We start from the raw sequence: 14,880 nt of genomic DNA on the forward strand, positions 1-14,880 counted from the left end.
CCTCCAGCCGCCACCCCTGTTGAGTTTTCTTGTAGAGCCAGTTCTGCAAATAGCAACAGAGAGGCACACATCCCGCTTGGGAGGGCGCCCGGCCACCTCGGGAAGTGTGTGTTGGCTAAGGTGGAGGCTGGGGGAGCCGTCTCCCATCTCCTAGACACTGTGCAGCCTGCCAAGTGATGACCCAAATTAATTTTTTAATCACTTATAATTCTTTCCATGATTTTTATTTAATACCATTAAGTGATGCATATATTCTTCCCAGGGAGTCCCTGGTGTGTGCTGTCAGGCTGTCTCTGTGCCACGGCTCAGCTGGGCTGGTTATTTATGACCAGAGTGCGAACTATTGACAAGGGGGAGAGTTGGCTGGAAGGGAGGGGATGTGCACTCACGTGGGAGGGCGGGTGAGGCCGGGGAGGGGGAGAGTGAAGAAGGTGGCTGAGGCCCTGGAGAGGCCGGTAACTGTGGCAAATGGAGAGCATGGTATGAAACGTTTCATTTTTAAATGTTGGTCCCTAACTGAAATATTTTTTTTAATATGTGAAAAAAATATCTGGAAAGGAAAGTTGAACCTCTGCAATGAGAAAACCCCTGGGTAGAGCTTTTCTGCGAAGGCCGCAGCCCTGTGGACGGTGCGGACTGCCGGAGCGATCGGAGGATAACACCTCTGCTTCCCACACCTTCTTGCTCATGGGCGCCTTCGGGAAAGCCGCGTCATTTGAGCTTCCTGAGAACCCTGGGAGGTCGCTGGGGCTGGTGCTGTTTCGGAGAGAAGCTTCCCGATTCACAGGGACTGTCTGAGACTGAGTACCAGAACTTCCCACAGTTGTCTGGGCCCTGGCAGGCTCGCGTGCCTATTCCTTTGTATCCAGGAATAACACCTGGCTGCCAGTGATCAGCATTTGAGACACACCGTGTCATTAATCCTCCCAACAAGGTGTGACCAGCCTCAGTGTAAGGATTAGAAACGGGCACTATCGACATTAATAAGCATGGATCAGGCCTCATGCCAGCGGACTGGCATGGCAGAGGCTTCCCATGGACCACCTCGTCTTACCCTCATAGCAGGGGTTCTGGGAGGAAACGGGATACTCTGCGGATCCAGCTTCACAGAAGAGAACAGGGTCGCAAGCCAGTGGGGAAGCTGAGACTTGAACCACAGGCTACCTCTTCCAGTTCTTTACCACCATCGCGTGCTGAGCACCGCTAACGCCCATCCATTAGATCAACCCAAATGGCATTGCTTCTACAACGGCATTTGCATGTGGTTCCACCTAAGGAGATGTACCTTCCCTGTCTCCAATCATCATAAACTAGTTTCCAGAAACAGGAAACAACAATGGACGAGTGGATTCTGCGGGGGTGCTTTTTGTTGTGTTTTAGAAATCTGCTAATCATTTATTAATTTAAGGAAGACCCTGGACTTGGAAACGGAGGAAAATCCACACACGTTTGTCAAATTTAGGTACCACTTGTACTTTCTAGACATTTATTTCTGTCATGAACAGGATTTCTAAGTTTTAACTGATTCTTAAATGATGATGGCTTTGTGAAGATTACTTCAGTTTAATGGCCCTGAAAAAGTAATAGGATTGTAAACATATATTCCACACCTTTCAGTGGAAGAATTACTTGTGCACATTGCCTCAGTTTAACCTGTAAGTCAGAAAAACACATGATGCTTTGATGTGATTGGAAGGAATTGGAATTAAATTCAATAAAAGCTCTGCTTTTTGTTCACTGTAAAAAATTTTTTAAAAGTTGGCTTTCTTCCCTAAACCTTTCTGATAGCCTTCGGTTAGTGGGAAAGTCAGCCCGGAGCTGAGGGACAGTGGAGCCGAGCCCGGGTCCTGTGTGTGCTCCTTCCTCACATACCTGGCAGCCCCTGAAACACACATGGGGCCTTTCCTCTGGCTGGTTCTGCTGGTCCCTGTGCCTTGAAATTGGAACCTGGAAGGACTGTGGGAAGAGAGGGATACGTCTGTCACCTTCCGTGAAAGGCCACAGAATGTGCGTCTGCGGTCTCCGCCTGTGGCCTCAGGTTCAAGCCTGGTGCCATCGGCCGCGGCCCTTTTCAGTTGGAGGGTTCAGAGTTCCCCCATGACCACCTTGCACCCCCTCAAAGAGAGTGGGTGTGTATATGCATAAACTTGGCGATTCAGAAACTATTTTATAGAGATAATACTCATTGAAAAAGTTTTAATTATAAAAATCAAGCTTAAAGGAAGCAAATTCTTCATCACTTGTGTCTCATGCAGAAGTTACTGCCTCCTTATCCTTTGTGCTTCTATAATAAAGTGTATGTTTTTAAATTTTTGTTCTATGTAATTGTGAATGGAGGTTAGACAGCGGGATGAGATCCTTGGAAAGGATCGGGGTTTCTTGTGATTTACAGCTTCTTCTTTGCTAAGCCAGAACAGCAAGCCTGGCTTAGGACACGTCTTAAAGGGCTCAGTACACCTGGCCCGCCCGGCTTCCGCTAAAGCCCCGAGATGGGGACTGGATCAGGGCTTCTTAATGTTGATGTTTTTTATCATCCACTTACAGAATAGTATTGATTATAAGCTGTATTTTTCCAGCTTTGGCCATTTACGAATCACCTTCATGATTTTTGTCCATATCTGAACATAATGTCTATTTACAGGTTTTTTTAAAAGCGTACTTTTTAACTTAAATTTTCAAAAAAAAAACTCCTCACTACTATTGCTGTGCTCTATTTAGTTGATTAATTTCTTATTGTATACTAGAGGCCAGGTACACGAAATTCCTGCACTTGGGGGGTGGCCTCCCCACGGGGATTGGGCCTAAGCCAGCAGTCAGACATCCTTAGCGCTGCTGTGCTCGCCAGCCGTGAGCCTGGCTTCTGGCTGAGCGGCGCTCCCCCGCTGGGAGTGCACCAACCACCAGGGGGCAGCTCCTGCGTTGAGCATCTGCCTCCTGGTGGTCAGTGCATGTCATAGCGACTGGTTGTTCCACTGTTCGGTCGATTTGCATATTAGCTTTTGATTATATAGGATAGTTGCCTTTTTAAACCGTAAGTTAAAAAAGTCAATTTTAAAAATACTGTTTTTATTATTTTTTTATTATTTTATTTTTTTTCATCACCATTTATCCTCTCTCTGTCCTCTTCCACCTCCACCCTCCACCCCCCACAATCACCACACTGTTGTCCCTGTCCATAATTTTAAAAGTAACCTTTAGATCTTAGCTGTTTTGGCTCAATAGATAGAGCATCAGCCCAAGGACTGAAGGTTCCCGAGTTCAATTCTGGTCAAGGCCATGTACCTCAGTTGCAGTGTCAATACCCAGCCCTGGTCAGGGCGTGTGTGGGAGGCAACCAATCAATGTGTCTCTCACATCGATGTTTCTCTCTCTCTGTCTCTCCCCCCCCCCTTCTCTCTCTAAAAATCAGTGGAAAAAATGTCAAGTGAGGATTAACAAGAATAACAAAAAAAGTAAGCTTCGTATTACTACCATAATTTACTAATTAGATTTTTTCTAGTGCACATTAAAAATATACACACTTATTCAAATTGAAAAGTCCATTCATGTACCACCCAGGAGCACATTCTGGTTGGATCTTAACCAAACTTTGGGGGAAAGTGGCTGAGAAAAGTTGGGTAATTACTAGAAGAATGACACGTAAGGGTTTCCACCGTTGACAGTTTCTGTTAAAACTTGGCAAGGTCGTTCCCACCCAGGGTGACCCTGAGCGCTAAGCCTGCCACTCCGTTAAAGAGGCGCCACGTGGTGTCACTGCCCTTCTTTGTAAAGCCTGCCCTCGTGAGGAGCCCCTTCTGAAGGGAAGGTGACCTCCCCTTGGTCGGCCTGGAGGGTGCAGCCAGTAATGAATTTTTTATGTTCTGTGAGGCGCACTCTCAATTGGACTCAGCATTCTGCTCGTGCATATATGTAAACGGGTGACCAATTGGAATTCCGATGTAATGAGGGTGAAGTGTTGCTATTCAGCACAGCCGCCTTTGTTTTGAGTCTAGTAAGTTCTTTGCACCAAAACAATGCAGCTTTCCTTCCAGCTTCTGAAATGTCCAGCTGGATACCAACGACATCTTTTCCAACCCATTTCAGAAGCGAAATACAGTCTGTTCTGGGCTTTGTTTTGTTTTGTTGTTTTTTCCAGCTTAAATACATTATCTTAAAATGTGCTGAGACAGTTGGATGTGAAGTCTTGAAAAAAACAACAACAAAGTATTCTTTCTGAAACATGCAAATGTGTCTCTCCGTCGCCTAGGAAACTATTATGGGACACCCAAACCTCCCAGCCAGCCGGTCAGTGGGAAAGTGATCACGACGGATGCCTTGCAAAGCCTTCACTCCGGCTCCAAGCAGTCGACCCCCAAGCGAACCAAGTCCTACAATGATATGCAAAATGCTGGCCTAGTCCATGCGGAGCTTGAGGAGGATGACGGTCCTGAAATGAACAGCAGCTTCACAGGTAAAGCCCGGATGGTGTTCCCTGTCCCCGGACGTGGGGAAAGGGGGTGGTGGGAGGCTTTTTGCAAATCGTAAGGTTTCTGTTCTCAAGAGGAATTAGGAAGGGTCACCACGATTCACACCGACCCCTCATGCTGGGGAGAGGTGTCTTCCCGTCTGTTTATCATGTTGCTTCGCAAGACTGTTCTAACTTCACCCAAATAAATATCTGAAAGGGGCTGGAGGGACAGGTTGGTAGAGAAAAACCAGTGTTGTTTCTGCCTCTTGAAAACTGTGTGTAGAAGGCTATTTGTAGATTGTCTGTTAATTTCCTGGCGTGACACTGCTCCATTGTTATGGCTGACGGCTGGCAAAGGGAAATATGAGAATTGGTTTAACAGTTTGGTGACAAGCGATGCCCTTTGGAAGGCTAGCACCATGTGCATCATACCTTCGTGAGTAGAGCTAGAGCGGAGATATATCCTGTGTCTGTTAACGGGGAAATTTTACATCGTATGCCCTATACGATGGGAAATAATAAACGCCCTGCTTACCTGTTGCATATGCGTTCTGTATCAGATGGCACATATTACTCATTGCATTACCTACTTGTATATATTCTGCTGCCAGCCCCCACACTTAGGTAAGACCCCTGTATTTTATGAAGGGGTCTTCCAGGACAGGCCTCTGGAGGTGGCTATCCTGTTGGTCTTGCACCATTCACAGAAGCTCTGATGGATGTTCCCCAGGTTGGTGCAGTGACCTAGAACTGTCCAAAAATACTTTTCACTATATGGGGGTTTGACCTTCTATAGTAACTCAGAACGTAACAACTGCATGATAGGTGAGTTACTACCGTCTACTAGTATTATGTTGCGACTTTGAAGAATATCTTGTTTCTTCTGTTTTTCCTATACTTAAATATTTTCTCTTAATATTTTAGGGTTACAGTTCTTTGCAGCACATGAATCTTCCTCTCTCGTATTGACCTCTTCTGACTTCACCACATTCAGCCATTACCTGGTTAGACTTAATTCCAATAAAGGGGAGATTACTTAAACTGTATTATCTTTCTTGTGCTACCAAGTGTAATGGAATATTTAGGGGAAACTTTGTGTTACTTGAATGCTTTCTACAGCCTATATGGGCCTCTCTGAGGTTTTCTCATTTTTTAAAGCTCAAAAACCTAAAATTCTTCAACATGGCAATTAAAAACATTCTTGATGACTTTCTTATCTACCAGTAGCCTGATCCCTCTGCAAGACTCATTGGAAAAAGGAGGAGGGGATCTGGTTTGCTCTCCTAGCTTGCTTCTTAGCCATTTCTCATTATGAACATCGTATCTACTTCTCACATTTGCAAAATAACCAGCTAGGATTAAGTCATGCCTGTGTTCCCCCTTCCAGCTCTAAGAATTTGATTCCATGAAAATTGCCATTTTCTCTATTAGAATGGGCTAGGCCAGGGCAAACTTGTAGCTGCAATAGCTAGGAGAAACTTGCCATCCTTTACATATTGAAACTAGGTTCTTTCAACCAGTTAGAAATAAATATTTTATGGATTTATAGTTAGTAGCTCTCATTGAAATGAAAGCAGATTTGAAAAGTCAATATTTCTTTTGAAAATAGCTAATATTTTAATGCTTAATCTTTCAACACATAAGAAGAGCAAATCATGATATAACCCAGAACACAGACGTGGACACAGAAGCAGAAGTCCTATGGCGTCACGTGCCGGGAAGCAGTCCTGCCAATCTGGGTGGGCCCCAGGGAGCTTGCGCCTCTCTTTGCCCTTCATTTCTTAAGTAGATTTCTTGGGAGAAAGCGCATAGGGGTAGTTGACTCTAGGTCTTGATGCCTTTCCTATTTCTAAGACTAAAATCTCTGTCTCTAGAAGCCATGCCTCAGAAAATCTGTCCCCATTAAACCTCCACTTGAAATCCTGGCATCAGTGGAAATGCTTTCTACAGCCTATGTGGGCCTCTCTGAGGTTCTCATTTTTCTTCTGGGTGCAGATCACCTTTGCTAGCGTCAGTCTGGTCATTAGTTTCTGCACAAAACAGTGGCACCTGATTGTCTTATTCGGATGCCTGCTTTAGTGCCAAGAAAGCCGATGGGATGCACAGAAAACTGGCTTCAATATACACATTGATGGGACATCCTCCGTATGTAAGGAATGTGTTGAATGAGTGCCCCCTCACTTACCAAACTACAGCTGTGACGGCTGATAACCCGTCATACACTAACTCATGTAAATTCTTTCAAATAATTGACACTACCCCATCTATGATACGTGTATCAAACCAGCTGTGTCAAAGCATCTTGCGCTCTAAACCCCTTTAATAGCAAAACACCAGCCACTTTGAGCATAGAGTGGCAATAGCACAAAGATTGCATGTTAACAGTCTCTCCTGGTGATTCTTATGTACGTGTAAGTGGGGGAAGTGGACATTCCAGAGACATACCAGAAATGAACACATGGTGGCTCCTAGCGAAGTAAGGGTGAATCTTTCCATTCTTGCCAAGTTTTGAATTTACTCTTTATTGATTAGTAATTTCAAAATGTTTCTTCTCTCTTTGCCTAATTTCCTTTCTTCCTTCAAATGTATAGCTGTTAAAGGGAATTTAGGCGGTTGAGTTGTTAAGGAGGCCAAGGGCAGCCTTGATTTCAGGCATGAAAGTCAGTCACAGGTATTAGGTGACTTTCTGTGCCTTTCATCTCTGCTTTCCTCTGTGAAGGCCAAGTGTCAGGCAGGATTGGCAAGCTGTCAAGAGGGTCACCCGAACCTGCAGTATGAGAACCCATCAGCTTGATGTCTTCAGCATCAGGGGCCCACCTCTTGACTGATAAGAGCTAAACTTTCATGCTTGATGTTCATTGGTTTGCCTTGGATCATATGCCTGATCCAATCACAAATACAAGAGAGACAGGAGTGTGAATTGGGCCCCCCGTGAGAGCTAGCAGTGAATTTGAGGCAGTCCCTGGAGACCTGGAATAAAGGGGATGGTTTTTAAAGGGAGGTCTAAGTGGTGGTAACGGAAGAGGGGAGAGGTTCAGAGTGAGGAAGGACCACAGACAGCCTCTCAGTGCAGAGGTTTTGGTGGTGGTTTCATAGGTCCATCTCCATCCAGCTTTTGGATGACCTTTGTTCTCGCAGTGTCATTGGGAGCTGCTGATCAGAGAAAGATTCGAAGTATAGCCTTCCATTATTCCTCAGTCTGCATTCAGTAAGTCAGATGTCTACAGTACAGTCACTATGGGAGATAGAAAGTAACTCCGTCACTGATTTTATGTTTTCCAACCCCATAGAGATTGACATTGGCCTCTATAAAAATTCAACCAGAATGTCAGCATTGCATCTGTGGATACTTTGATGACATCACCTCTTGATGTTTCTGGTTAATAAGAAAGAAAGAGACTCATGTACTTGGAGGCTTCTTTTTAAGACCCAAGTCAAATCCATCCACCTACATAATACTGTTCTGGGGGAACTGTCTTGGTTTTCACGGGAACATTCTCCTCACTTTTTGCAAAAGTGCCTCACTGGTGTCACTGGTGTAACTCTGCATTTAAGCTTTTACATACTTTCCAGCCTGATTGGTGAATCTTTGGTCTTTGACACTGTCTACCGAAAATACTTTAAATAATTTGTGCAAAATGGACAAGAAAGCCGCTATATCGTTTTCATCGTGGACTTCTTTCTCACCTTCTGAGAAAGTCCTCTGAGCCACGAAACCAGATGATTCCCCCGGAATGACAGTTCAGCCCCTCTGTGTTTTGACAATCTTCTCTTCCTCTTGTCTTTTTTTATGGCCTTTGTAGTTTAAGAAACTTTAGGGTTTGAGTCATGATCTGTTTCTTCTTTGGCACTTCCACGATTGTGAGCAAGCAGCGTATCATTTGAGCATGTTTTTCTCTTCTTTATTTTTAGGTAAAGTAAATTTGGCCTATCATTTTGATGTTTCTGCTTAAAAACCTTTATCTAAAGCAAACAGAATAGTCAATGGTCAGAAAGGAGGAGAGGGTGAGGGCTTGGAGGTGCAGACAGTGCTTGGTGCCCTGCCTCCGTTTGGGGTTTGATGGATGACTGTCTCCTCTGTCTCTCTCTCTCCCACGACTGCACAGCCGATTCTGCTGATCTGGAAGAGCACAGCCTGCAGGAAGCAACGCTCCCACCTGTGAACAGTAGCCTCCTCGCTGCCCCCATCACGGACCCTTCTCAGAAGTTCCCTCAATACCTACCTCTTTCCGCAGAGGATAACCTAGGTCCTCTACCTGAGAACTGGGAGATGGCCTACACCGAAAATGGAGAAGTCTATTTTATAGAGTAAAGTATACCGTTCTTTCTTCCTGGCTCTGTCCCTGTCTTTCATTCCCCTTCCTCCCTCTCTCCAGCAGCTACAGATGCAGCGTAAATCTGAAAGGACTGATCACAGGCTGGTGGAGTTCTTTATTCAATTTAATAAGCTTTGCACAAAAAAGCAATTAGCATATCATCCTAGTCATTGAGCCTGAATAGCTTGAGGAAACATACAGTCAATAATTTCCTTAAAGAGTTAGACAACTAAATTAGGGTGTATATTTAAATTATGGTCTAATATACTAAGATTATATTTAGCCATTAAAAATAGGTAACTCATTTGCTTATTTTCTCTTATATGGGTTGCAGTTTTCTTTTTGTTGAGTTTTAAGAGTTCTTTATGTATTCTGGATACAATGCCCTTATTATATTTGTCATTTGCTCACATTTTCTCCAAGTCAGGATTTTCTTTTTATTGTCTCAACTGTGTCTTGTGAGGAGCTGGAAGTTCTTGATTTTGATGAATTAAGAACTTATCAATTTTCTAATTTATAAATATTTTTTCTGTTGCAGCTTGTGCTTTTAGTGTACTAGCTAAGAAATCTTTGCTTAACTCAAAGTCATCAGGCAGCCACTTTCTGCTATATTTCTTTCAGAAGTTTTATAGCAAATAAATTAACCTTACACCTCATACAAAAAAATAACTCAAAATAGATCACTGCAGACTTAAGTGTAAAATATAAAGCAATAAAACTTAGGAAGAAAACACTATAAAAAATACACAGATTTTTCCTAGATTGGGATCTAGGAATAGGCAAAGAAATCTTAGATTTGACATCATACACATGACTCCCTAACAGGATAAATTCAACTTCATCAAAATGAAAAACTTTGTCTTAAGAAAAGACTCTGAGAAGAGGATAAAGAGACAAACAATAGACTGGGAAAAATATTTGCAAACCCCGCATCTGAAAATTGACAGGCATTTAGAATATATAAAGAATGCTCAAATCTCAGCAGTATAAAAAATAAAAATCCTATTAGAAAATGAGTTAAATACATGGACATACATCTCACCGAAGAGGGTGTACAGGTGACAGGTAAGCACGTGAGGAAACATTCAACATCGTTAGCTGCACATTAAAGCTACGCAGGTATCATTACGCACCTATTGGGATGGCTAACATAAAAAACAGTAACAACACCACATGATGGCAAAGACGCAGAGAAACTAGATCGTGCACGCAGGGCCAGTGGTATGTAAAAGTGTATGGCATTCTAGAAAACGGTCTGGCAGTTTCTGAAAGACTAAACCTGTGACTACAACATCACCCAGCAGTTGCACCTTTGAACACCTACATTCACAGGAAAACCCGTACATGGATATTTAAGATTTATTCCAAATAGCCAAAAACTGGAAACAACCCAGATGTCCTTCAGTGGTAAACTGCGGTCCGTTCATGGCAGGGAATACTACTCAGGGCAGTTGGGCAGCGCGTTGACTTCTCCGAGGTCTTTCTGGCCCTGGTGTATTTATGTTAGGTGACTGGGTTGCCTTCACCTCGTCTGAATCCCAGCGTGGGCCGCTGCCATTAATGATATGCATTAGCTGCCTTGAGCCGCTTGCATGAATTGAGGGAGTTTCCCACGGTCAGGAGAAGTCTTACGTAATCGAGTGAATGAGATAGCAGCCTCCTGTGTGAATCCCCGCGTTCACGATTTAAGTCACAGCAAATTTAAAATAAATTGGGGTTAGCTCTTCAGCAAATGTGAAGACTACATAAGTCTAGTCAGCCGCGGACAATACAGACAAGAGGTGTCATTTGGAACTCATTTTAAAAAAATGAACCTGGGATGCCATTTCAGCTCTCAATACTGGGGTGATTATATCTTCCGTTGAGTAAAAAGCCCACCAGAGCCTTTCCCTCGACCACCTCCTCATTCCTAACCGGGGCTCTCTGCTCTGGGTTTGCTGTCGCAATGAATCTGTAGTTGAAGAGCAGCTGTTCAAGAATGTAAAGTTTTTTTGTCACTGAGCTCTCTGCTTTTCCTTTTTAAATCTATTTCTTGTTTTTGTTTCTGGATTTCAGCCATAACACAAAAACAACGTCTTGGTTAGACCCTCGGTGCCTGAGCAAGCAGCAGAAGCCTCTGGAAGAGTGTGAGGATGATGGTAAGGGGCATGGCAGCTCTCCTTTTAAATGAGTTCTGTGTTTGTTCCAATCTTAGAGAGTTGTAGCAGAGTCGACCAGTTTTCACAGTGAGTTTACAAAGGGAATCCACTTTCTAGTAAGTGCACTCAGGTTTCCAAAGGCAGAAGGGGAGTCAGTAGACTTGTTCAGAAGAATGATTTGTGCAGAGGCGCAGCTATGCTCCCATTGGAGATAACTTTACACAGTCAGGCAGCATTCACTTGAGGATACAGCCTCTGCCTCCAGGAGCTTGGAGAAAACTGAAAGAATAGAGAATTGCCTATCGAACCCTAATCCTATATTATGAAATTCTTAGGGGGGAAATCAGTAGCTTTTCTTAAACCTTCCGTGTTTTATGACTATTATTTTCCCAGATGTTGGTGTTAGGAAAGCAGATTTTGGGAATCTCTGTGTAAGTTAGAATATATCCTAAATACCTAAAAAGTGTATTTTTCTAAGAAAGAGGCTGAGGTGTTACCCTAGTCCACTCTCCTCGTTATCTCAACAAAGAATCAACTGGCTAGAAAGGTTACTGTTTTAAAAAGTTTATTTCAAGGCTGTGGGATTTCTAACTACTTTTCCAAAATGAAAAAAATGAAGACAGAACAAACATGTTCCTTCTCAGTACACCCAAGTCTTTCCCAAGCTCTACCAAAATTACTTCTTGGCATGGAAGAGTTAAAAGAGAAAGGGTTTGCTTTGCTACTCATTATTCATTGCTGGCATTTGAATTAGTGTCATTATTGAATTAGTATAATTATCTTACTGTAAGATAGTGAACCTTTAGTAATGTGTGCTGTGAGGCAGAATTGTTATGTATCCGCATGTCTGAAAAGGTAAGCAGTGAAGTACAACCTGTCAGACTAGCATGTCCTCTGGGACACTTCCACTGCTCATGGACTACAGATGACATGGCATGAACGTAGACGTACATGTTCATATTTATCTGATTGGCTTCGAGTAGAAATACACATCTTTTGGCTGAGAGGGCCTGACTGAAATGCCCATTTTATTTGCTTGCTGAGTTCGTTCCTGAAGAAGGAATGGAGCAGGTGTGGTCGCTGCAGTATTTCACATGTGTAAGGGCTAATGGACTATCCTGACTATTCACACGTTCAGTGTGACATATAATACAGAGGTGACGGATTTTCAAAGATCAGGACATAATATACATTCAACTGTCAAATGTCATGGAACAAAATTTAAACTTTATTTGAAGCCTGACAGTTCTGAAGTCACTTCAGGCACCGGTGTTACCATAGGGTCTTTCATGTCAGTATCCATCATAATTACACTGGGAATGTGTGAAAATGCCTGTGAACATAAGTTCAGAGGTTGTAGAGAACTCCAATAGTTTTTACTGAGAAAAAAAGTGTTCATGCAGTAAAAGTATTGACTAGAATTACTGAATGGTTTTGTTACCAAGTCTAGTAAGTTTTAATTCTTAGGTTTCTTATCATGGGTGTTAATGTTATTTCCTTTGGAACAAGTATGTGTTCAGACCAAAAGCACTTAGTTTAGTAATTATCCCTCAACACTAGAATTCACATATTCTTTTTCTAGCAGAAATTGTATGTATGCCTACATGCCTGTGTACACTAACAGTATACTGGTAAATATATAACCAGATTATAGCACCCTGACTAATACAGGTTTCTATACCTGCATTGTCTGCTGCCAGGTAACAACGCTGCCTTGTACTGTGTGTGTCCTAACACAAAGCAGACTAACATTGTTGGTCACAATATTGTTTCCGTATTTCTTTCGAGTCTTTGTAGACGTGCTGCATGCTGGTTAGTGTGCAGTCCCCTCACAGAACACTGACATTTCACATCTATTCAGTGAGTGCCTTCTGTCTGTCAGGTGCATCCTAGGAACTTCAGATGGATCAGTGAACGCGATAAACAAAAAGCCCTGCTCTCGGAGAACCTCAATTCTAATCATTTTTCACTCTAAGTGTTTTTGTTAAACGTTGTGTCTCCAGAGTATCACTCAGAGTGCGTTCCCATGACTGTGCCCACAGATGCGATTAGGTCGCTTTATTACATGTCTTACATGGAGGACTTGTCCCAGTTTTCCTTTCATCTTTATTTGCGTGAGCTTGGGCTTGTCTCCCCCTCCGGAAGGATGGGGGTGATTGTGCTCGCTTTGCCCCTCTGTCACCTGGCATAGTGACTGGCACAGAGTCGGTCTCATTAAATCATTATTGAAGCAATAAATGAATGCCCCCAAAGACATTATTAAATAATATCCAAATGGGCATGCTCATGAAAGCTTTACGTAAATCATATTCCCTCTTTGAGAAACAATGCCAGCATCAAAACGTATTGTTGGCAGTTGTATAGTCTTTAAATAAAAAGTGCATAAGGTGCTTAGGGCCATGTGGGTTATAAGTCAGCAATCGATTTGAGAAATGGTTATTTCCTCTCGTGCCCAAACCACATGGCCCTGAGCCAATTGCACCAGTGAAAGCAGCGTGATCCCTGGTTTGGGGGCTCACTGTGGAGGGACAGCCCCCGCTCAGGCGCCAGAGGGACTTTATGTATGAAATGTGTGTGCTGTCCTGTGTTCTCACCACGGGTAATAAAATGTTTTGCTGACAGCAAGTGGGGGGGGAGGTCCAAGAATGGAAGGCACCTTCACTTGCGTTGCTCACAGAAATTATCGAGAATATTCTCATTCTAATATTTCCGAGCTCTTTGACTTAGAAAACTCATGTAACATAAACTGCCTCCTTCAGGGCAGCCTTCAAGCTTTGCTTCCTCCGTAATGTGCATCATCGTGACGTAATCCATCTTTCTAACCCCTCGTTGTCCCGTCTGCATGCTCAGTGTGTGCCCGCCGCCCCTCAGGCAGCAGTGTCGCGGGGAAGTTAAGTGTTGCTGCAGTTGTGTGTGTAGTTGCCTCGCTGATGAGAGGGTTCCTGGAGGATTAAAGGACTCCTATGGAAAGGTCTGACAGCACAGTTGGTCAGTAATAATGGCTTTTCGCTTAAGAGCGTTGAAACCACAAAGGTATTTTCATCTTTAACAACCAATCAAGCTCCATTTTGCAATGGAAGGAAATGAGCCATATAATTACGCTCAGTACCAGCCCTTGCCGTTTGGTGATTTCCACTGAGGTAGGTCTCCCGTTTATTAGCCACGATGCAGGTAAGGACTGTCACGGGATGTGTTTGCTGCTGTTTTCTGAGGGGAGTTTCTTCCTTGGTGTCTGAATTGTTTTCTCTTTTCTGTCTCATTCCTGCTCTTCCTTTGGAGAAGAAGGTGTCCACACGGAGGAGCTGGACAGTGAACTAGGTAAACCCGCAGCTGCGGCTGCTGCATGACGCCCCGCGACGGCTTTGTCGCCAGCGAATGGCTTACGCACCCCGGTTCTTTAGTTTGCATTCTCCAACTAGGATTTCCATTCCAGTTCACCCACCAGGGGTCAGTCTTACAGCCCACATGTCTGACTGCAGAGCATGCGGAGCTGTAATCAGTTACGTCCACAGAGAGGAAGAGCTCGCAGCGGGTGCTGGGTATGCTTGTGCCTTGAGGATTAAGAAAAAAACAGAGGGCTAGCGGCTTGCCACGCCCCTTGAACTCTCTCATGTAACCTTTCTCAGCCTCGTTTTTTATTTGTTTGGTGGATAATCCAAAAAAAATTAAAGCAAAACAAATAAAAACCTATCAGACTAATTCAAGGATCATTACAAGAGCAACGCTAATACAATAATTTCAGTGAGTTTAGCTGAATAATTACTGTCGTCAATATTGTGTTGTTATTAAGTCATTGGCCACACTTTTGTACCTGTGGTGAATGTGGCCCATGTCCTTAGGGTGTATGTATCTATGTAAATCAAGTCTTGCCTACCCCAGCTATGATTTAGAAATTATTCACATTAGCGGAAAATGCCATACTGTTACCCTTCTTTGCTACCGGACTGCATGAATACTGTTCCCTGCTCAGTTACCTGTT

General features: G+C 43.5%; 1 protein-coding gene across 16 annotated transcripts in view; it reads left to right on the top strand.

Annotated features, from left to right (window-relative positions):
* The window catches only part of MAGI1 (membrane associated guanylate kinase, WW and PDZ domain containing 1), a 559,916-nt gene that overhangs the window by 459,773 nt on the left and 85,263 nt on the right, over positions 1-14,880 (top strand). For 8 of the 16 annotated variants that reach the window (XM_059663036.1, XM_059663038.1, XM_059663040.1 and 5 more), the window contains exons 4-7: positions 4,247-4,450; positions 8,554-8,755; positions 10,819-10,901; positions 14,181-14,219. In XM_059663036.1, the coding sequence (XP_059519019.1) occupies positions 4,247-4,450; positions 8,554-8,755; positions 10,819-10,901; positions 14,181-14,219 (528 nt within the window). The remainder of the gene's footprint in view (positions 1-4,246; positions 4,451-8,553; positions 8,756-10,818; positions 10,902-14,180; positions 14,220-14,880) is intronic. The other 8 variants (XM_059663037.1, XM_059663041.1, XM_059663048.1 and 5 more) reach the window with 2 other exon arrangements.

This window comes from Myotis daubentonii, chromosome 14 (genome assembly GCF_963259705.1).
Source record: "Myotis daubentonii chromosome 14, mMyoDau2.1, whole genome shotgun sequence".
In the NCBI taxonomy this organism is placed as follows: Eukaryota; Metazoa; Chordata; class Mammalia; order Chiroptera; family Vespertilionidae; genus Myotis; species Myotis daubentonii.